Here is a 24,199-nt window from a genome sequence, read left to right as displayed (position 1 = left end):
ATGACAGAAATGTTATTTTCTGTAGTAGGAAGTGGAGTGAGTTTACATTTAAAGTTAGCACAGGATTTTTGTCAGGGCAGTGAGTAATTCTGCCCACAGAACTTGTAGAAAGATCTTCTAGAAATGGAAAACAAAAGATGGGAGAGAATATTCAGAAGGATATGGGAAGGAAGAGAAGTTCAACCCTTTTCAGGCCATAGCTGAGGCTGTTTGATCTAACCCCAGGCTAGATCTGATGATGATGAGCAAAGTTTTGGATTAGACTGGCAAGGACAACTATTAAGAAAAATAAGGAAAGAAAATAGGAGCTTCCATTTAAATCTCCATAATGAATTCCTATTCTAAACTAGAAGCCAGCACACATCGTCCTTTTTCTGCTGAGAATTTTTTTATATTCATTTCTGCTCGTAATGGTTTGGGAAAAGAAAAGAGAAAAAAGAAAAAAAAAAAGGCTTCCATTATTCATGTGAAAAATGAACTCATTTGCTCACATGCATAGTGCTGGGGTTAATTATATTATGAAAAAGCACAGTTTGTAAGGAACTGGCTTACTACAATAGGAATGCCCTCAAATTTAAGCTGCCTAATTTGTCAGCTTGCTCAGACCATCCTATTGTAACACTCAGCCTGTTTGTAGGTTAAGCAGCAACTTCTGGGCTTGGGGCTTTGGTCCGGCACGGGGGACTGTGGGCAGGAGAGAGGTTGGACATTTCTGTTTTGGGGGTTCCCTGGTGGCAGCACCATCACCCTTCACCTGCAGTCCTGGCCACTGCAGCATCAGGGACTGCTTTGGGCCAGGGGAGAGGTGCCCTGCTGTGGTTTGAAGTACCAAAATTGGTTGTGGGGTGCTTCAGGTATCCCTTTCCCACCGTGTTGCAGTGGATTCAAGGACACTCTGGATTTGAGACATTTATTCCACATTTTGTGTAGACAAAAGGAGACGTTCTCCTCTTCTGAGGACAGAGTAAAGACAGGGACAAAGCTAGACTAAACACTTTATTCTCCACTTCCAACAGGACTTTTCTTTGTTGTCTTTTCTGCAGCTAGAAGCTAAAGCTGTGATTTGTGTCCTTTCCCTGAATGCTGGGAAGCTGATTTCCAGATAAGCTGTTCCTGCAGCCCTCAGTTGCCTGTTCCTGCATCCTGCTGGCTCGAGCTCATCCTCTCACACTCCTGCTGTCACAAACTCAGATTGCTGCTGTACACAGATTTTCGAGTAATATTACAGCAGAGCTTCTCAACACCCCACGTTGCACGTGGTATGCCACCACTAAATTGGTAGAATCTGATCCATCCTTACAGGTTTTACCTGGAACAAGCATTTATTTCTGTTTGAAATTGTTCATTCACCTTTCATCCTGGGGAGCTTCAAAGGCAGCACCATCGTGCACATCTATCTTTATCTCTGGTTTTGTTATTGCTCTGTTGGATCAGTGCCGTGCTCTTCATAGCCCCTGACATCATAAATCCCTTAAAAGTACAGGTTGAGCAGGGTACACAAAGTGCTGCCTTTGCTTCCTTGCTGTTCCTTTTTGATGTCAGTGCTGTGGTCTCTGAGCTTGTGTTTGGTCCTGAAGATGTTGACACTGGCTAACCCATGGGTATCTTCAGGTTATTCACACTTTTATGTGATACTGGCTGTCACTCTCCAGCTGTCCTGGCCTGAAAACTTCCATACATTTGCATAGCCTTGATTTTTGTTGTTGTTGTTGTTCTCACAGAGAGCTGTAAAAATCACTGTAAATGCTAAGCTTTCAGAAATGACCCAGCACTTTGGGGTTTTTTTCTGTATATTTTTCAATTCAGTTCTGCTGACCTGCTTTATAGATGTTTACAGGAAACTGGAGAAAAGGCAGAAGTTCATGTTAATTTTCTTGAGATCCAGAAGCAAGAGAGCAGAGTTGGTGATAACAGAAAATACTAGCAAAGAGCCAGCCTTAGTTCATGACCAGGTGGTTTAGTGACTTCCTCCCTGAGGAAAGCAGAAGGCAGCAAGGTGCAAGGATGTCTGGAGTTCAAGGTGCATTTTGTGAACTCTCCTTTGGGCTCCAGGACTTGGCTTGGTTGGAGTCAACTGTGGAGCTTGTGCTTGGGGTTTAGCACTCAGAACATCAATCCAGCTGCTAAGAGTCCTGAAGCCTCACTGGCAGTCACTGCCTTGGAAATGATGTTTGAGGAGTGTTCACCTGCCTGCAAAAATACTAAGGGCTTACATTGTGAAATCAGACTTGGAAAGTTCAAAGCCTTTCCGTGTTTGTGTGTGCATAACCAGCACTTGTCGGTGCTGGAAGTCAGGTACACTGTAAAAAGACTGCATTTTTAGGGCAAAAGCACTTCTACACAAAAGCAAGGGCTTTTAAGGATTCCACTGCAGAGCCCTGAATTCTTTCTAAAAGGGTTCCATTTCGTGGCATAAAAACTCAAAGCAGAAAGGAACTCGCCTCGGCGGAGCGGGGAAGGTGCCGTACAGCCAGCCACGCTTTCTTTTATGTTTTGCTCATAACCATCATAGCAGGGAAAGGCAAACACTTGTCTAATTTGATAAAATATCTTTAATTGCAGCAGCAGTACTTGAGGTTTGGGCTGGCTGCATCAGCTCTGTTTGTAATCACAGCTCCAGCCGCACTCCACAATCAGCGCCAATTGCTGCCAATTAGCATCCACTAGGCTGCTGCCACTTTATTCAGATGTTCTGGGCTTTTGGTTGCATTATTCATACCTTGGCTGGGAAAACATAGTTTAAAAAGGAGCACCATTGCAGGGTTTCATTGTACTTTGATAGACCTTCTCCTAGCTCCACCTCTCAGTTTAGTTCTAGTCAGTGAACAGAGGAAAACTTTGGGCATGTTCTAGGTCCTGCATTTCACTTCTAGGAAATAGTTCCTGCTTGGCAGAGAATTTTAAAGAGAGACCAAAAGAAATCAAAGCTGGTGGGGTTTTTTTTATGTAACAGTTTGGCTTTGGAAGTTGTTGCAAAATGTCTTCAATGTGCAGAACATTAGGAATAAAAAAGAAGAAAAATTTTAAAAAGTGGGCAGGTATGCATATGGTTATGGAGGATTGCCATGACCAGGGACAGAGATTTTAAAAAGATTTTTAAGTGGTAGTTTCAGAACTGAGTCTGGTCTGTGGTGTAGGAGAGCTTGGGCTGGGAGGGGCCATCGCTGTACCTGCAGCAGGTACAGTGTTCCCCATAATGGCACGAGATAAGCTACAGGTCCAGCCTAACACAGCAGCATCTTGGGCTTTTAAGAGCTTCTGATTTCACCTACTCAAACTTTGAGCCTGTATTTTCCCCCTACAGGATTTTATTCTGACTTCAAAGGAGTTGTTCTTAATGCGACCAAGTGCAAATGATTGATGAATGTGTTTTTTTCCCTTCAGATGATGATTTTAATAAGGAGAAATGAATGCTGGCTAAGTATGTTTAACAAGGAGCTTTGTTTGCTTTTGGTTTTGCATCAAAGCTGAATTAAATGAAATGTTTTAGTGCCACAGTAAGAAAAGAAAGCAAACCATGGCAAAGACCCCCATCCCTGGGGAACAGGGGCCATGCACAGACTCATTATGTGATGGATGCTCTCTGCATATGGGAATGTGACACGGGGATAAGGAGCAATGAGTGCAGCAGTAATTTCTTTAATTAAAAAATTTAAAAAATTGGAAAAAGGAGGTGATAACTTGTGGAAGCACAAGGACCACAGCTGCCAGCAGTGGCAGTGATGGGTGTTTGCTGGGGGGTGAGGCTCCAGGAGCCTGTGCCAAACTCTCTGATAAGTTTGCTCCACTAATCAGGCACTTGTTAATAATGACTCAGATTTACGATACTTCATAACAGCCCAAGAAGAAATATTCATCCTGGTATTGACTTTGTGAGGGAAGAAAACCTAATAAAGCATTGAGAGTGCTTAATCAATACCCGGGCAGGGCTGCGCTGACTATCAGAACGAGCAGCTTTGTTTGCTATTCAGGTGGGTAATTTATGGTTACTGCTGGAAGTGATGTATGTAATTCCTGTTTTAGAGACAATTACTGCTCAGAGACAACTGCTGCAGAGCTTTCTGCAGGGAGCCAAAAGACACGTGCAGTCTTTGGGGTGCAAGTGCTGTGCCTGGCAGCCTGTCCAGTGAATTTGTTCATTTTATGATACGTATATGTAATGTTGATATATGTACACATGTGCTCATGTGAGCTACATTGCATTGTAGCAGTGAGTGAGGCCTTTAAAGTTCAAATCAACTTTCTCGGGTTTCAGGATTTATTTAGACATATGGTTTTGGTTGCAGACCATCCAAGCTGTAATTAAAAAAAAACAAAAACAGTGTGTAAAACTTAAGGAGGTACTTTTTTCTTTTTTTTTTTTTTTTTTGGATCTTCAGCTTGAATCAAGTTATTTAGATCAATGTATGAGAAGTTGTCAAATGGGCATTGTGATTTGCAGACACTTGCCTATCATACCTCCTTATAAAAGCTAATTGTAAGGTAGTTGCAGTTCTACACATTTGTGTGCCAGGCTCTCTGATATACTAAAGTATGCATATAGGAGCATTTGAGGTGCACATGGTAAACTATATTTAGACTTTGATCCTAACCATTATGAGGGTGAGGGTTTGGTTTATTTTGCCCAACAGCATTTGTGTTTTCTGAGTTAGAAATTTACATCTCTAAATTGCTATAAAAGTCAATAGAAGCTGCCAGTGCCTGTTAGAGAGAGGAATCAAACTGCTTTCTTAAAGATATTTAATATTTAGATTCCTGAAATCCACCCATCTTCATCATAGTCCCCAGGAGAAGGTCCCAAGTGTTATTAATGGGATGTTGTCTTCCCTGTAAATAAATATTTTGTGGTTGCTGTGACCCCTGATTGAAGCAGGGTGTGTTACCCTAACGCTTTTAAACTAATCAAAATCACCTCCTCACTCTGTGCTGGTGGGCTTTGTTCAGGCAGGATTGCCATAACAATGGCAATGATTTTACAGATTTTATTCCACTTCAGTGATTTATTTCAAGTCCAGGGAGCTGTGACACATGCTGGAGTTGGTGGCTCAAGGGTCACAGCACAGGTTAGCCCCAAAACTGGGCACCCACATGGCAAATTTGCATGTGGCTGCCTTCAATAAGTAAAGTTATTGCTCTTATACAGCAGATAAATACAGAAATCTTGGAAAATGGGTTTTAAACGCTGTGTGGCAGTTATGAGATTCCTTTTGTTATCTTAAAAATTAGTCTTTATATTAATGAATATGGCATTCAACTTGTCGTATGGGGAAAATAAAACTACCTTAACCTGTAGGCAGTGAGTTAACTGCTGTGTTCCATGGATCTAAACATAAAAACTTGCCAAAATTAGATGGTCTTTCACTTCATGGTTTTCCTGCTGCAGAGCTGAGCCCCTGCTCATTGCAGGTGCTTCCTCCTTGCCCATCTCTGGCCAGTCCTGTGCCCAGGGCAGGTTTAGTCCCTCACTGGCTTCCAGAGATGCTGAACTGAGCTCCAGGTGCAGCCCTGCAGAGCTGCAGCCCTCACCAGCAGCTCAGTGGAGAGACTTCTGCCCAAATGCCAGCACATATTTCTGCTTTTCACACTGATTTCTCTTCATCTGCTTTCTACTTTTGAGAGCTAGTGATAGAGCAGGTCACTGCTGCTAGATTTCAAGCTGGAATTACCAATGAAAACCACTTTGTCCACTGTCTGCTTTTACATAAAACCTTCATTTCTTTGTAGAAATCTGAAATTGCTTACATTTTCATAAAAACTTGATGAAGGGCTGTTTTCCCTGGAGCTGAGCATGTGTGACATTTTCAGATGGAATAGCATTAACAAGAACAGAGAAATGAAGGGATTGGAATTGTCCTTCTCCATTTAGTATGTAGCTTCTAGGCAGGGTTAATTGGGCAAAGGTGATTAGCTTCATGAAAAAAAAAGGGATGTTCCCATCCATATCAAGTATTTTATAAGCTTTTTGGAGAAAAGACACCTTTTCACATAGTTCTGTCTATTATACCATGAGTGCGGGGAGTGTGGGACATGGGCACATGTCAGCAATGGATTCAAAATACATTGTGTATTTTTTTCCCACACATATACACTAGACAGATCATATATAAAGTTAATATCAAGTTAATCTAGATGCAAGGTGTTTTCAATTATTTTTCCCATGGCAAGATTGAAGGCTCACATCCAGTATGTCCCATGGATAATGTTTTTGTGTTGCAACATTGGCTCTATAAATAAATGTGAAAGAGTGCTGTAGCAAACATCACTTTTTTTTTTTTTGAAGTGCCTACAGCATGTCATTACAGATAGATTGATAGGCCTGATAACATTGAACTTTTGTCAGACCTAACGTGGCAGACTTGTTACGTGTCAGAAATTTTCTGTCATTTTGCTCACTATTCAAAAGGCAAAATATATTTGCGACCTTGAGTGACATTGAATATGGAAAGCAGACAGAAATTTATCATTTGACAGGATTGTTTTTGTTGAGTTTGTTTTGATTTTCCTTCTTTTCTTTTTTTTTCCAATGGCAAAACTGTAATTGGATTTTAAAATCCTGACTACTCTCTTCTAGGAATATGGAACAGCTGATTGTGGCTTGTAAAAGCTCTATGACCCGGCCTTTTACAAATGTAAACCACATTCTTTATTACTTCACATTCTGATCATTTATTTTTGTGCTTCTTTGGGCTGAGGCAACATCTGACCTTTATTATGGAGTTGCAGAAAACAGCTTGGCAGGGAGCAGGCAGTGGGGAAGGTCTTGAACAGGAGACAGGAGAGCAAAGGATGCAGATGCTTAGAGAGCAAATTTTCATCATATTAGGGCTAAAACTGGTGAGATTTATTCCTACTCAGTATATTCCTTCTAATGTGATTGCTCTCTAATAAAGCTGTATCAAAAAAGCTTTTCTTAGTGTCTTAACTCAGAAACTAAATCACAGTTTATTTTGTAATGATCAGTTTTAAAGAAGGTGTTTGTTTTAAAGACACATGGAGATGGAAAGTCAAGTTTTCTGAATATAGCAGAAGAAGTGGTGGGTTTCTGGTGTAAAAAGCAGCGAAGAAAGGGCATGAAAATATGTCATCAGAAGATGAAAACAAATATTAAGGCAGAGACAAGGAAATCCTGGACAGAGCATTAAGAAGGTAGGCTTAGAAGGAGGAGGAAATGAGGTTTTCAGTCATGCAGCACCAATAGCTGGACCACAGCATTTTATGCTGAACAAGGAAGGAAAATATTTTTAATTGCTAACAGGAACACTCTGAAATCAAAGGAGAAGCTTCCTATGTATTAGCATGCAACAGCACTATACACTTCCGAATGGATTATACCCTGGTGAAATCAAGGGGATAATAATGAGCTCCTCAGCTAGAAAGGTTTTCTTCCAATAATTTGGTTCAAAATATAGACACTGGTGTTAATAAATCGGGCTGTATATCCTAGACCACCTCACCCAGTCAATATTTTACACCAGGAGGTCACGTAGCACTGTGGGCGCTAAAAAAATAAAGCAGTTCTTCCCTCAATTTCGTTTAAATAATGAAAAGAGCAAGGAGATTTTATTAGTTTTCATCCTGTCAGTATGAACAGAAGTGGAAGCTGCGGAGCTGGGTTGTTTTGTGGCTCGCTGCTGTTTGTCACCACGAGGCGCAGCGAGCAAACCCCTCGGAAGCGGCCGCGCGGCGCCGAGCGCTCGCGTGCCTCCTCCCAGAGCTTGGAGGAACACGTCCAAAATCTGCCTCCTGTCATATGTTCTCCCCATCTCTCGCCGAGGAGAAGCGAGCAGACGCGCGTTGTTATTTTGGTGCCGTTTGTTTTTGGAGAGGAGGAGGGGAGGGGAGTGTTTTTCTGCTGGAAAAGTTTCTGTTTGAATCGCGTTCCCGTGAAGTGGAGAAGAGCCTCGTTGGCTTCAAGCGAGTTAGGAATTGGTTTGTTGTGTAGCTCTGGGATAACTGAATTTTGTTTTATTTCTTTATAGCCTGCCAGTGTTTTTCCAGTATCGCTGAGGACAAAGAAATTATCATTTTGTCGGTCATTGCATTGAATCTAAAGCTGTAGAGAAATGAGGTGGTTTTAGAGGGTTTGTGCCTTTTCAGCTACACTTCAGCAAAAGTTGGTGTTTCATGATACACTTTTCCTTTAGCTTTTTAATAGTCTGAAACCTCCTCAAAAATTTCTTTTAACCTGTGGCTTTTCGCCAGGATCAGAAATGAACCAGTCAAGTGAGACTTGAGCTCATCAAAGAACTAACAAACCTTGGTCAATCTTAGTGAAACCCTTTAACACCGAAGGGTTGCAGTCGAAAGGCTCTCACCTCTCTTGCATGAATGTGAAATTCTTTTTTTGATTATTTTTTCTTTGCAAACTAATTAAATGGTTTTTTTTAAAGCCTCATTCCTCCCTTTGGGATGAGGAGTGCCACTAATACGAAGTAACTGCCTGTGGTTTTTACAGTCATGATGATGCTTATCTTCTGCTGCTCAATCCTCCTCCTCCTGGCTTTCCTGCTGTCTCACCTGAGAGCAATGTGAGCTCTCTCCCAGTGCCAAAGGCATATCAAATTTGTCACCAGCACCCTCAGCCTGGGCTTTGAGGAGGTGGCATGTCCCTCAGCCCCGTCTCTGCCACCAAGGCAGATCAAGACATTTGCCCAAAAATTAAAGCCAAGCTCCCCAGAGCCCATTATTCTCACACAGGTCCATTCCTGCTTACCCTTGCACTGCTGGGCTTGGGTGTATGTGGGACATGAACACTTCAGAGAGCAAAGTGAGTGAGAAGGAATTTCCCAAGCTCACTGTGCATGGAATCAGTGCAGCAAATACCTGCTGGGCTTGTTACGTTTACCATCCTCTTTGAACAAATTTTCTATTTTGGAAATCACCTCCATACTGTTTGTTGTTTCTGCTCCTGCTCAGCAGAGCAGCACTGCTGGCCTGGTGGTTTCTATCATATTTCCTTGAAATTTCATATGTAGGATGTTTAAGTAGGTATGTAAGGGAAGGTCTTTGCTATTGATTTATTTCTCTGCCACTAGCTGTCTATTTACATTTTTTTTTTCATTTAGTCCTTTAATGCTCTTCATTTGTAATGTGTAAAGTTCTATTTTGCATGCAGGAAAACACCAGCTCACAAGGTGAATAAGTCATGTGTGTAGATAACAGCACCTGACAGAAAGCAGGACCATAATTGATTTAAAATCCTACCATCTTTCAGAGGTTTCTTATCTCTGCCACTGCTTCTAGAAGCAACCTAATACCCAAGTGAGGCTGCTGGAAATAACTGTGTAGAGGTTGTTCCAGAGGTGGAAGTTGGTGAGCTGGGTAGAGCCTGAAGCTGGTGTCAGGTAGGCTCTGCACTCATCTGTTTAGAAAAGGAGGAGGAAAATCCCACCCCTGCAACTCTTGAAATTACAGAATATTTCAGGTTGAAAAGACCTTTAAGACCATTGAGTCCAACCATTAACCCAGCACTGCCAAGCCCCTGCACTAAATCATGTTCCCATGTGCCACATCCACTAATGGTTGGGTTTGAGGATCTTAGAGGTATTTTCCAACAGTAATGATTCTATGATATCTGTCTTTTAAATCCCTCTAGGGATGGTGACTCCACCACTTCCCTGGGCACCCTTTTCCAGTGCTAGGCAATCCTTCCAATAAAGAAATGCTTTGTGGTACCAAATCTAAACCTCCCCTGGCACAGCCTGGCTGAGCGGAGGGGCTCAGCAGCGTGGCCGGGAGTCGCTGATCCGGGGGTTGCTTCAGGGTCCCGAGCTGGTCATCTCAGAAACTTTCTCACTTTTTCACATCAGTCAGACACGACTGCCCCCAGATCTTCAGGTGCTGTGGTCGGTGCCCTGTCTTCACTGGTTGCTTGTGCTTCCTCCTGGCAGATGTCAACGAGTGCAGCACGGGGAACGGCGGCTGCCACGACCGCTGCTGCAACACCATCGGCAGCTACCACTGCAAGTGCCCAGCTGGCCAGAGGCTGGGGGAAGATGGAAAATCCTGTGCAGGTAATCCTTTGTGCCTTGTCTCACTGCTAGGAAGGAATCAGACTTAGGAAGGGGAAGGAAATGGTGGCTTTTATGTGGAGCCGGCTGGAGAGCGTGTGCTCAGAGTTGTCGAGAGCGCAGATCTTCTCATGTCTGGATTATGAAGATGTAACTGTAAGAACACTTCAAAGGGTTGGGGTTTTGTTTTGTTTTGTTGAAAAAAATGTTATCACTTAACCTGGATTGGCTGTGCCATGTTCTGATTATGGGATTTCCGTCATCAGTTGAAAAACTTGAAGAAAGTGTATACACTTGATAATATTTCATCTGTCTCTTAAGCAAAATGGTTCTTATCAGAAAATACACATACATTTTCATATTTCAATCACAATTCCACAGCTAGAGATTAACTGAATAAAAAAGGATTTAAAACCACATGCTATGTAAACCCATTTGTCTTTTTCCTAAGGGAAATTTAAGTCTAGTTAGTGCATTAGAGGGTAAAATTCGTTCTTATGCAAAAACTTATGTTAGAACACATAATGAATTATGGTCAGACTTCCTAAAGGCTCACTGGCAAGCAGAGTGGGTGTAAACAAGTCCAGGTGATGTGTTGACCTACAGTCACTACATTTTGTGCAGCATCAGGGGTTGCAGAAAGTCAGGTGTGAGGTACCCAGGGTGTGCTGTGCTGCAGGCCCGGGCAGTTCCTTCTTCCTGAGCTCTTCTCTGACCCAGGTAACAGGGATGTGCTGCCACATCACCTGGTGTGCTCTGCTGTGGGCCTGGATTGGACCTCCCCTGCTTTTCAGTGCTGCAGTGAATGCATCAGTGATGATTTTTTTTTCATCTCAGGGTAGCTTTTCATGACCTGTATTAATATCTTCTCAAAAGAAACTGTGTTCTCTGACTTTTCCCATTGCACAGTGTCTCACAAATTCCCTTCTTCCAAGATTTCATTTTACCATTTCCAGCTACTTTTAAAGGTTTGTATAAAGCACTGTATTTCTTGTCTGTGGTCATATGATTTATCCTAACTTAAAAATTCATTTGGCTGCACTGCTTTTTTCACTAAAAGACAATAGAATTATTTTTTATGACAGCCTGTCAGTTGAGATCCACCTTGACAGTGAATATAAGCTGTAGATAGTTATGTTATTTTGATTGAAATATTTAATTATGGTCCTCCATGTTTTCATTTTGGCCTTTGGAGAGCTCAACCCAGGGTATATCATTTATGATTCACAGATCCCTGCTACTTCACCTCTCTTGCCTCTTTGGGAGACTGACTGGCAAGATGCCCATGGGCCAGTGCACAGGTCTGTGTTTTGATGACTACTTGCTGCTTTCAGTGCATAAAAGTTCACCACACCCCCAGGTTTTTGAAAGCAGGAGTCCTACTCATCATAATCCTTAGCATGCAAGAGCAATTTTTCTTTTACACTAGTTTTATTTTAATAAGTTAGTCAAATTAGTGTTCCTTCTGCACAATTCAGTTCTTACAATACACTTTAAATTCAAGCTTTTGGACAGTCTTTAAAATCTCAAACAGAGCTTAAGGTATTTGATTTTTGTACTATGTTCTATCTGACCAGGAGTTGCAGGGGAATATATTATTAGCTGTTTTAAGGCCATTTTTTTTTTTTTTTAATCTTCAGGCAAAAATGGAAAAATACAATGAACTGGAAGCAAGTCATACAACAGAGTGAATGTGATAGTGTCACTAAATACACCTGAACTTCTGCAGAGGTGACAATGGCAGAATTTGGCTGTACTGACCTGCAAGGAGGCCAACTTCAGCCAACTTCTGGCCATCAGGTGTTACAATATGAGTAACTTAGTGGCTGGTTACTACTTGAGGGGAAAGTGAGCTCTCAAACAAAACTGTGAGTGCTGCTGAAATCCTTCCAGGGCGTGAACTGTGGTTTTATTAATGCCTCTGCATTGCTCAAAGGAGTCATTTTTGCAGACAAGAGTAAAACAGCTCCTCATTCAGGTTAACCAGTGGTTTTGGAGGAATAAAGTTTATTGTTGTTCTGGATTGTTCCATTCTTTCTGCCTTTATAGCATCATTGTGCTTTATGTTACCCCTTAGTCTAAACTCAGGCATTAAATAGATGTTCACTATTGTTCTGCTCCCATTATTTGTCTCGTGGTTGGTTTTATTTCACTGGTGCCTGCAATGATCGATCAGTGTATGGGGTTTTTTTATAAGCCAAGGTACAAATAAGGTGTATTGTTAGAAAAGCAGCATGGAAGTAGCACAGATCTTATTCAGCGAGTCATTATTACTGGAAAGATTGATCGTGTTTTTCAGAAACAAAGTAGAGCGTCCTTCTGACAAAAGGGAAAGTTCTTTCTGTCAGGAAAGAACTGTTGGGGTTTTTTAAATATTTTTTTAGCCATTTGTAGCTGCTTAATGCTAAGGAAGGGAAAGTGGATAAAAATTCACTAACAAACAGCGTACTGAAGTGCAATGCTGTTTTAATCAAGCATTGCTGGAGGTTTGAGGGCAATTTTTTTTGGAGACACAAAGGCCTAATTTCACAGCTTGAGAGAGCTGATAGTGCTCAACTTCTCCACCTTCTTGGGTGTCAGAGGTGTGTGCAAGACACAAGGCTCCATGAATATGCACCAGAAAACAGCACAAAATAAGTGGGATCATCTTAAAATAGTTGTTGCAAGCAGCTTTGATTAAACCTCCTTCTTGAGTGATTCTGTGGCTGGTTGGACCCACATGGGGAAGGAGATTGGGCAGCACAGAGCCATGCTGTGGGGTCTGTCCTCATTCCAAGGGCTGTAGGGATATTTCCTGGTTATTTGTAGGGATCTTTTGTGGCTCTTTGGGGGTTCTTATGGCAGGAAATGTCATTCAGAGTTAAGCAGTTTGTAAGGTCTTACTTCATTTTGGTGAGGAATACTCGTATGGAGAGGCAAGCTGTGGTGAGCTGGAGGCTTGTGCATCTCTATAGAAATGCCAGCCAGAGCAGTGACCTGATTAGCCTTTCAAAACTAATTATCTCCATGTTGTACTGCAGCTTTCACTCTCCAGCCTTCATGCTCACAACTTCAGTTTGCTTCTCTGACAGAGAAATATTTCCTGGCAGCTCCTGGCGCAGGCATTTCAGATTGTGACAGAAAGCTCCTGCTTCCCTCCCGCTCCTCGTGTGCCTGATGGAAGTGAATGATGAGACAGGATTTGGCTTTAAATCGCTGCACAAATAATGTGACAAATTAATATTTGACATTTACCAGTGTAGGACTGTCAGGCTGATGCTGTGCCCTGTGCATCCGTGTGCTGTTCCTGAGGCAGCCCGGGCAGGGGCTGTGGGTTTGCTCAGAAAGGTGTGACCTGGTCTGAGGAAGGGAGAGGAGATGGGTGTGTGCCCAATGCCTCCTTGTTTGTGGAGCAGAGGCACCACTGTGTCAGGGAGACAGGCTGTGAAATGCAGAGATATCCTCATTTCATATTTTATTCTGATGCGAAGCAGTTCTACTCGAGCATCGCAAAATGCAGAAATGGTATTTTCTGAGCATAAATACCATTTAAAATGGTATTTTAAATGGTAATTTTAAAGCTCAGTTGTTGGCACAAGTCCAGATCTGTAAGGGATGCTGAAGCTACAGCTACAAAAGCGTGTTTTCACACATGAATAAGCTGCAGAAGTCAAGTAGAAAAAGGTCGTGGCCTTATGTTAACCTTCTTTGGTAAACTGTCATTTCTTATTTATATTATTGTGCTCTCATCTGTCAAGGCAACTGCAGGAACTTAGAGACAAGTGAAGTCCTGTGATTAACTGTTGATGAGACAGAGCTCCTGTTTGGTTAATTAGAGTGATATTGCAATGGCTGTAGCCCCCTCCCTGGGGGTTTCAGTCAAACCTCGGAGCTCTGGCAGCTTTCCAGACCTTTGCCAGGGGGACTTTGGGAGCAGCTGCCCCCAGAGCCAGAGTGTGACTGTGCCAGGGCCACCACTGGTCACCCCAGAAATGGAGAAATGGAGGGGTCACTGCTGGAGCCTGGTCCCAGGGCAGGGGGGAACTCTGCAAACACTGTTTGTTGCCTTGGAAGAGTTAATGGTGGGCTAAAAGGGACATGTCTGAGAGCAAGAAAGTGTTTATTAATATGGTGACAGCATTTATTAAGTTAATAAGGTCTGAAACACAACTTACTCTTGTCTAATTCTGGTTTTATTGGAGAGAACAAATGCTAATTCTGCATTTGGGCTGTTTTCCCTGCCCAGCAAATCAATGTACAGGTGTCTGCCATGTCCTGTGATTAAAAACTGAAGGACAGAATACCATGCACTTGGAGGGAAATGCCAAGGCATTTTTAATTATATTTATTTATTTTTTATTAGAACAGGAGAAAATAGTCTACTGGAAGCATTCAGGATGCTTTTGCATGATCTTCACTCTAACAGTTGTACTTGATTCCACACACATTGTTGGCAGGCCATGACACTGAGGTACTTATTGCCAGGAACACTTCAGCAGAAGGAGAACAAGGAGAATATATTTTACAAATATCAAACAGTACCAGTTCTTATTCCAGATGTAGCAAGTACCAGACCAGCTGAGCTCAAATCTTACAGCACTCAAGTGAAGTCACTCTTAGATGAGGTGAAGCCACCCAACCCTCTTCATCTTCCTCTATTTCAAGACCTTGTCTTGAGACAAGGAAATAAATGCAGTTGCAGGATTTTTTTCACAATTATCTAATTATTTGTAAGTGAATTACTCTCTCCACCTAATATTTGCCTCCTAGAGTGAGGGGAATAGACAATTCCACCTCTTCACCTTATCAGACCATGGGTGGAACATCTTGATAACTGAGGCATTTCAGGATATTGGAATTTTACAGCAATTCTAAAAAGAAGAGAAAAGAATAGGCAAAAGAAAAAGACTTATGAGAGGAGAGAAGGTAAGGCCTAATTTCTGATTTTTCCAAATGTGTTTTTAGTGGCTCTCGGGTATCCTGGGACTTTAGTTTGAGGTTTTAGAGCTAAGTCAGATAATTTCAAGTATTTATGTTTCAAAGTATAAAAAACTCACAGTAATCCGCCAGGGCAGGTGGAGAGTAAGCATTTTCTTCTCTCTTAGTTTATACATCCAGAATACTGGTAAATATCTTATATTTAAAGTGAATTCAACAAGAAGCAATATCTGTTTTTGCATTTAAGTATTAATTATGATTGCTCCTACCTGTCAAATCATTATTTTTAGTCATGAGTAAAAAGCTTAATAACTGCTTTTGATTTCAGATCCCAGTTGGTAATAACAAAAAAAAAAAAAAAAAAAAAAGAGTTCCCCTACTTCTCTTATAGAGGGAACTGTATTAAGTGAGATTAAGGATTAATTGTGCATTATAAACACTGTTTGGCAGTCAGACTTCTGTGGTTTTCTGGAGACTGCTGGATTTAGGCAGGACTGTGTGGTTTTTGTGCATGGCTGCAGAGAAGCTCCGGGCAGAAACTGCTGGAGATGTTTTACATTTGCAAACCTGATGGGGAATCCAATTTTATTTCTACTCCCAAGTCATTCTTTCGGAATTCTCAATTTCAAGCATTTCTCTGAGAAAAAACGATGGCTGGAGGTTCCTCTGACCTCCCTCGTGCTCTCCCTGGGATCAATAGCTGCATGGAGCTGTTACACTCTCCCAGGCAAATTGTGTCATCTGTCTGCATTTGTCTATTCCTGGTAGTTCTGCAGCAAAAAAAGCCCTCCAAATTAGTAGCAAAAATGACAACACGGTTGTAGTAAGGGTAACACTGACTTCAGCTGATTGGAGTTTTAAAATTACTTTATGCTGATTCCTGGCTAGCCCAAGCAGGCAGGAGCCTGAGCTGAATTTCAGGGGCTCGTTCCAGGCTGGCAGAGGCTTGGTCTGGGCAATGTTGCTTTCTCTGAGCCCTCCCCAGCAAGAACCACCCAGGTACACAAACCTTCTCAATCTTATTCAAATACATCGAATACTAAACTCAGCAAATCCCAAATTTTGTGTCTGTTTCTCTTCAGTCAGGGAAGGGACACTTTACTCAGGCCAGAAGAGACACTTCCCACCTGTTTCACAGCATTTCTGTGTCGAGAAGAGCATCTGATGCTCTGATAATTGATTTATTGCTGAATTTTAATTGCCCTGCTTTAGTTTGTTCCTAATTCCTGCTTGGCTGTTGCTGAAGGCTCCCCGCTCCTCCCTCCCACACCGAACAAAGGCGGCTGCGAGCTGAACCACCCAGATTCTCACATCTGCCATCCCTCGGGGTAGACAGGCTCACAGTTATGACAGCTCCCTCCAAAGTGAGCGCTGCCACTGGAGGCTCAGCTCGTTTATCCTGGTACGTGTTCCCATCCATCGGGGCTGAGAACAGGCTGAGTCAGTTTGCAGTCACTTTTTAAGTAGGAGTTTTATGCGCACCAGTTGGGTCAAGGGTATTGTTATCCTAATCCAAGGCTCCAAAGCAACAGTTAAAAAAGTCCTACCCAAAAGCCCTTGACTTTTGGGGAAGACTGGGCCTACTTATATTTCAAGGATTCAATGATTATTTCCAGATAATCTTGGTAAATCTGTTTTTCTCTACGGAGCTTGTTTTTTGGTGCCTAGATTTTTGCCTTTGAACGCTTAATTCAGCTGCAACATTTTAATAACAGCCTTTTGCATAAACAAACCGTGGGCCTGGCAGTTTAATTCTCAGTTTTTGTCAGGACTCCACAGGGTTAGGTGCAGTGCAGCTTGTCACCGTGTCGCACATTCCCAGCGTCTCAGAAAGCACAGCACTGCTCGTACCCCGGGGAAAACTGGCACCTTTTCCCTTTGCATTCCAGTTATCAGGTGAATTATTGGTCCCTGATCTGAAGGGGAAGGCTCGTTTCTGGGTGTCACAGCACACGCAGAGCCCCATCTCCACGGCGCTGCCGTACGGCGCTCGCGGCTCCCCGTGCGCCACAGCTGATCACAGACCCGGCACAGGGATTGCTCCCCAGCCTTCCAGCTACCTCCTCTTCCTCCAGCTCCACCAGCTGGAAGCAAACATGGAGCAGGGACCTCAACTTGCCATCATCCTTGGGGAGGAATGTTGCCAGAGCTCACCCTAGTTCGGGGGTGGCTCCAAGTGGTGGAAAAATCTCTCCTCCAACCTGTGCTTTCAAAGAAAAGCTCAGAAGTCTTCTGTTGTTTGTCTCAAGGCATATTGGAACTCAAAATGTCCCTCAGACATTTTTGGAGGTTCCAGGCCCTGGTTGGAGGCATTTGAGACCCTGGTGGACAGCTGGAAACAGCTGTGATTTTGGGTTTGAGCCATGGAATGAGTTACCGACTTTGAAGGTGGAACAAGCAGTCACAAAAGGTTAGATATTAGAGTAGAAGTAGTTACAAAGTAGAGGGGAGAATTTTTTAGTATTGTACAGGGGGGTTTTAACACCTGTGCAGAGGGGTTTTTACTGACCAAATCGCAGTAGCCAGAGAAGACAATCTTTTAGATAACTTGCAATAAACTGCCTTGAGACTGAACTACAAGAGGCTGCAGAGATTTTCTTTGGAAGCACGGGTTGGAGGAGAGATTTTTCCACCACACGGAACCCCTGAACCAGGCTGGGGTTTTGACAAAGGCAGTTTATTGCAAGTTATCTAAAAGTTTTTCTCCTTGAGCTGCTGTGGTTTGCTCAGAGCTCAGGCAGAGGCACACACACACCCTGACATCCTCTCTGACCCCGACTGCTTCTTCTCTCCCACCAGGGCTGCTGCTCTCTTTTATATGGTACATTACGTGTGACATGGTTACAGTTTGTCCCCAATGCCTATTACCTATATTAAATGGTGATTTTCTATCTTTTATATGGTACATTACATGTTACATGTTTATAGTTTTCCCCAATACCCATTACCTATATTAAATGGTTTTCTATCTTTTATATGGTAAATTATGTGTTACATGGTTACAGTTTTCCCCAATGCCTATTACCTATATTAAATGGTGATTTTCTATCTTTTATATGGTACATTACATGTTACATGTTTACAGTTTTTCCCCAATGCCCATTACCTATATTAAATGGTGATTTTCTATCTTTTATATGGTACATTACATGTTACATGTTTACAGTTTTTCCCCAATGCCTATTACCTATATTAAATGGTGCTTTTCTACTCTAAACCAATCTGTGAGTGCCAACATCACAAGAACATGGAGGTAAGGAAGGAGAAAGAGGGAGGACAGGGCAGGCCCAAATCCCAAATCCATCTTAAAACTTCTGACCCCCATGTACAAAAGTAAAACCCCCCTGTACAGCACTCAAAAATTCTTCCCTCTACTTTGTGACTACTTCTACTCTAATATCTAAACTTCTGTGACTTCTTGTTCTTCCTGCAAGGCTGGTAAATCATTCCATGGCTCAAACCCAAAATCACAGCTGTTTCCAGCTGCCTGCCAGGGTCTCAAATGCTTCTGAGCTGGGCCCGGAACATCCAAAAATGTCTGAGGGACATTTTGAGTTCTGACAGAATGTCCTTCAGGTCGTGGGATGTGTAGGGACAGCGATTGTCACCCCCTCTGTGGTTCCCCTATGAGTGACTCCAGGTATTGCTGTTGTGACTTCGTGCTCACAACAAAGTTGGGCGTGGGCAAAAAAAACCCCAAAAAACTGACCTGGAGAGTTTTCTTTGTCCACACCACTTGATGCATAAAGCTGTATTGATCAGCTTTTGATAGTGGGAACATTTAAAGTTCAGAAATATTGCAGTGTTTGCCGTATTACTCAGGGACTTAATGCTTTTAATTAACCGAGGAGCTATGAATAGTTAGATGAAAAGCATTATAGAACTATATGAAAAGGCTGTTATTGTCCAGATGAAAGATAATATTTGGAAATAATGTGACAAAAAATGATAGACTGCAGCACAAATATGTTTTGAGATATTTCTAGAGCTCTGATTAGTTTATATTAGCTAGTTTTTTGCATTTATGACTACATCTGAAAGGCAGGTTATAGAGAATGTTAACATTCCAGTAGGCTGATTGACAATAATTAGTTTATTTTGAAGGAAAGGAAAGAAGCACAGTATTGTTGGAGCTGACTAATGTGAATTAAAAGCCAGGTAATCTTTTCTGCAATTACAGAGATACAATGATTGCTGTTATCAGAGAAGAAAATCCACTCGTACTTTTAAGAATCATTGTGTAGGAAGAGCTTTGCAAGCCTGAAATTGAAGCACTGGTCATGGTCTCCAAAATTACACTTGGTAGTAATTTTATGCAGAAGCAAGACTTCTGAATACTTAAATTATAGCTTGTTTGTAGCAAGGTATTTACCAGCAAATACAGGCATCTTATAAACAGCACATGAGTCATCTTGGTGTTCATTTCGAGCACATCGAAAATGCAAATTGCAGCTGAATTATTCTTGTGTGGAGAGGCGAGGTTTAGAAAAACCTTAAATTCCCACTTTAAATGGAAGTTGTGAGAGGAAAAATGTGCACATTTGCCTTTCAGAGGAGGGTATTGTGCAGCGTGGCTACAGCTTTCTCTGTAGCTTTGCCTACAGGCTGTGTAAACAAGAACTGACGGCAGGTACGGGGACAGGAAAGAGCACAGCTCCTGAGTGGTGTTTGTGTTCCTCTTTGGGAGCATTTAATACTGTTCTTCACCTGGACACCTAATAGAACAACCTTTTTTTTTTTAATTTTTATTATTATTGAAACGCCTGTGGATTTTATGAGCCATCTGATACAACCTTAAAAAAGCTTTAAAACAATTTGTGATAAAATCTAAAGCAAACAGAAACCCGTCAGCTTCTCTGTTCAAAGCCTTGGCCCAAAGGAAGCGATCCAGACATGACTGTCAGCGAGATAGCAACTGCTGGGAGAGCTACACTGCGTTATTAAAAGATCAGTAGTTTGATCAACATCATATTGGATTACTCAGACTTCAATTACAGGAGTACCTGAGGGCTTTAGCTGGGATATATTAGAAGAACAACTTGAAGTGAACCTGCTGTTGTTGCACGCTGGCTCTGTGAAAAGCCCACCTGAGAACCTTGTGAACAGTTCCTGTCCCAAAAGGGATTCAGTGTCAGCCAAGGAGTTCAGAAACAGCTAATAAAAGTGGAGCAATCAACTGGTTCATTTGATGTGGATTTTAATCTGGGGAAGAGGAAGAAAAAAGGAAGGAAAATAAATTCTTCCGTGCCTGGTGGCATTATTCATACAAAGACAGGGTGAGAGTGTTGGGGTGGTTCAGGCTGGAGATGAGAAGTGTCCGGGGAGAACTCAGAGCCCTTCCAATGCCTAAAGGGGCTCCAAGAGAGCTGGAGAGGGACTTGCAACAAAAGCATGGAGTGATAAGAGAGAGGGAAGTGTCTTCAAGCTGACAGTGGGCAGGTTTAGATCAGATGCTGAGAAGAAATTCTTCCCTGTGAGGATTGTGATGCACTGACACAAGTTCACCAGAGAATTGGTGGCCTGTACCTGGAAGAGTTCAAAGTTGGACAGGTCTTGGAGCAGCCTGGGCTAGAGGAAGGTGTCCCTGCCCGTGGCAAGGGAATTAGAACTGGTAGTTCTTCAAGGTCCCTTCCCACCCAAACCATTCTGTGATGGATGATTAGGATCCAGCTCTGGAAGTTGGCATGGATAGGTTTGGGGTGTGTTCATGTCACTTCTCTCTTCTCCTGCTGGAATCTCTGCAGAGTCACACGTGATTTATGTCATAAGGGAAGCAGAGCAAGAAAACCTGTGTAAAATGCTGTCTTTGGCTGTCTGGCATTTATGCCCTAGATTGTCCTGGAGCTGGGATGGCTCCAGTGGGGGATCAGCGCTTGTGGTGGCACCTGAAGAGGCACCCATGAATGATGGCTGTAGAGCAGTGCCAGGAGCCAGCTGTGACACAGGGACTGGAGGTTGTGCTGTGGGCTCAGCTTTAGAGGGGCAGAGGTGGAGCTTGGTGGCTGAATGGAGCCTGTGCCCTCCCTGTCACAAATCACATCTGTATTTCCAGCCAGCACAGCACACGTCCTGCAAGCTGGAAACACCACGTTATGAAGGTGTTTGCATGATTGTAATTTTCTTGTGCATGTTTTACCTGCTGTGTGTGGAAAACACATTTCTCTGCATTCTGCTGTAGCAGACACAGATCTCAGCAAGTGTGCATTAATATTGCTGCTAGCAAAATCCAGGTGTTCTCATCACATCAGGCATTTCTCTTTTTATTCCACAGCTACTCTTGCAAACTGCCATATCCTGCCGAGAGAAGCTGCTGATGGCCCAACATATAAACCTCCTGAATGCAGCTCCGAACTGAGTCCTCACAAGGAGTCTGGGCTGTATCTTTCTGTCACTTATTAAGTGCAGCCCCTTGTAGAGATCCTCTCCTCCTTTGCCACCCTCCCACCTCACAGCAGGGCCCAACTGGATTGTGCTGAGGAGCTGTATTTAAAAATTGAGAGACCTATAACAAATATTCTCTCTGCTGTTCCGCCCCACATCAGAAAATCTTGCAGGAGCATTGCAGTAGCTGATGATACTGGTGATCTCAAAGTCTTTGTCCTAAGCAGAAATCACCTAAAATTTTGTTATTTGTCTTTAAAAGGTTCCCTCCCAACTTCCCTGTTTACAGCTGGTACGTTTGCCTCTTTTCTGCTGGAAGCAGTGGTATGAATGAGGCTGGGTTTGGTTTATTTAGGAGCCTAAGTTACCCTTTCATCTGGTTTGTCATTCTTCAGCTTGTACTCCCTGGTTATTTCATGTGGCCATTCACTTATCCTGGCACAGTTCTTGACTGAGAGTTTCTGTCCATATGTGTGGGTTTCATGTTGATGGGAGCTGGGGCCGTTTAGAGGGTGCAGTTGCCAAAATACCTATTAGTCTAACCCCACTGTAGGGGCTGGTAACCCTATCAACTCTTCCTTTTTGGCTTTTCTTTGCTGAGATGCTGTGTACTACACCAAGATCCTAAAAATGATCATTCTTTTTTTTTTGTTTTAAATACTTAGAGTGGAGAAAAACATACCGAACTGCTTTGTGAAAAGATGGAAAAATGTATTTCTACACAGCTGTGTGAAAACATCACAGTGTTGTCTGAGGTCTGCCTGTGAAATTGTCATGTTCATTCTTTTAACTCTATAACCTGGTTTTCTTGCAAATTGTCTGGTTTCAATAATTGCTTAAAGTGTGTGTGTATATGTGTGTGTGTATATATATATATATATATGTATGTATGTATATATGTCTCTGTATATTTAATGAAGAATTCCTTGAAACTCTAATTAGGGCTGCTTGACTCCAAAGCAGTTTACATATCACAGGCTTACACAGCTATCAAACAGATGCTTTTCCTTTTTTTTCATTCAGCTGACATTTTCATTTTCTCTGCATATTTTGAGCACTGAGCAGTGATGTGTTTTGACTCCTGAGGCTACAGATGATATCAAAATGAGGATTAGAAATGAAGCTTTACCTGTCAATTAAGTTGTTAAGCTTGTCCTCCACAGTGTCTACACTTTGAAATGGCCTGTTTATTGAATTTGAAATAGTTTTCACTCTTGACTTTGTTTAAATTGAATGGACAGTTCTAATTATAATCTTCAGGGTTTTCATCTGCAGCATATGGTTTGCATTTAGAGCTGTGGATGAGGGGGCTTTTGGATGTTTATTGAGCTAAACCACTGTTAAATATCTCATGAGAGAGTGGCATGTCAGGCATGGAGAGTAAGCAGAAGTGGGCAGTGCAAATATTGGCCAATTTTCTCTTTTCTCATCACTCTGTCCAGGAGATCTTCTGGGGGACAGCTGAGAAATGAACAGTGGTGGCAGGGCCAGGCATTGGGAGCAACAAGTCACCACTGTGAGTGGCTGGCAGTCTTACCTTGAAAGGAAAGGAAAAATGAAAGGGGAAAGAAGGAAAGGAAAGGAAAGGAAAGGAAAGGAAAGGAAAGGAAAGGAAAGGAAAGGAAAGGAAAGGAAAGGAAAGGAAAGGAAAGGAAAGGAAAGGAAAGGAAAGGAAAGGAAAGGAAAGGAAAGGAAAGGAAAGGAAAGGAAAGGAAAGGAAAGGAAAGGAAAGGAAAGGAAAGGAAAGGAAAGGAAAAAGGGAAAGGAAGAGGCTCTGCCATACCAAGTTCAAATTCCATGAATTCAAATTACCAGGATCTGTATCAGGTCACTGTTGTTCTTTCCAGTCACCTGTGGCCCCCACTAAAAGGGTTGCATGGTATCTCATGACAATTTATTCATCTCTACTCCCCAGTAAGGCCAGTGACAGACCAGGAAATGAAATCCAGGTCTCTTAGACTTGATAGGGTGGATTGTCCCTTGCAGTGCTCACAGAAGGCTTCTCCCCAAAAGCAGCTCCTGTCATTCCTGCTCCATGGATCTGTCAGAAATGCCATACTTTGGAGATGCCTCTGTCCTTTTCCCTTGAAAACAGGCATCAGGAGATGCATCCGCTTTCAGATCTGAACATAAATATTTATTACCTAACACAAGGTCCCACTGATGACTCTGCTGTTCAGCGTTTCACAGCTCTGTGGTTTCCATCCTTTGGAGTTTTCTGTGTAGAGAGAGAGAAGCCAGAAGGAGAGAAGTGAAACCTGGCCTAGGCAAAGCTGGAAGTCCTTAAAACTACCTGGGAAGGCATCTGAGGTGTAGGGCAAGGTGCCAGCTGCAGGGTAGAAGATTCCTCTCCACAATGGACCAAAGCTCCAGGAGGAGATCTGGAGGACAGACTGACAGACAGTGAACCTGGTACAAGAAGCTGTGGTGGTCTAATGCCATTATTTACCTTCCCTTCCCCATTCTCAAGGGCAGGTAAATAATCAGATCACTTGTAAAGCCTCTTTCTGTGCCTGCAGGATGGCTGCTGGTAGAAGTGGCTTTGTCCTTAATCCTGGCTGAAGGAATGTAGTAGAAAACTGGCTGCTCCAGCAAGGGTTATTGTAAATGCAGGTGAACCCAATGGGAAGAAATGACAATATCTGACTCAATTCAGAAGGCTGAGTTATTTCTTTATTATAACTATGCTAAAATATATTAATATACTATATAAAAGGAGGATATTAAAGTTACATACTACTTTCTTTGACTATAACTCTAACACAACTTGTGACCTTCTTTCGAGGGTCTTGACACAGGTAGATTAGATTAGCTATTAGGCTTAAACAATCTTTACTAGAATTTAATTAAGCACTCACTCCAGGTAAATAATTCTCCAAACACATTCCACC

The 24,199-nt window shown here is 42.4% G+C and overlaps 1 protein-coding gene across 7 annotated transcripts in view; it reads left to right on the top strand.

Moving 5' to 3' along the window:
- The window catches only part of LOC110480370 (uncharacterized), a 199,336-nt gene that overhangs the window by 96,498 nt on the left and 78,639 nt on the right, over positions 1 to 24,199 (top strand). For all 7 annotated transcript variants that reach the window (XR_014957412.1, XM_085588049.1, XM_085588048.1 and 4 more), the window contains exon 5: positions 9,891 to 10,013. Coding sequence is in view for 6 of the 7 variants with exons in the window: in XM_085588049.1 (XP_085444175.1) it covers positions 9,891 to 10,013 (123 nt within the window). In the remaining variant the exon portion in view is untranslated. The remainder of the gene's footprint in view (positions 1 to 9,890; positions 10,014 to 24,199) is intronic.

The sequence above is a fragment of the Lonchura striata genome, chromosome 9 (assembly GCF_050655825.1).
Source record: "Lonchura striata isolate lonStrDom1 chromosome 9, ASM5065582v1, whole genome shotgun sequence".
Lineage (NCBI taxonomy): Eukaryota > Metazoa > Chordata > Aves > Passeriformes > Estrildidae > Lonchura > Lonchura striata.
This window is presented reverse-complemented; position numbering and strand designations above follow the sequence as displayed.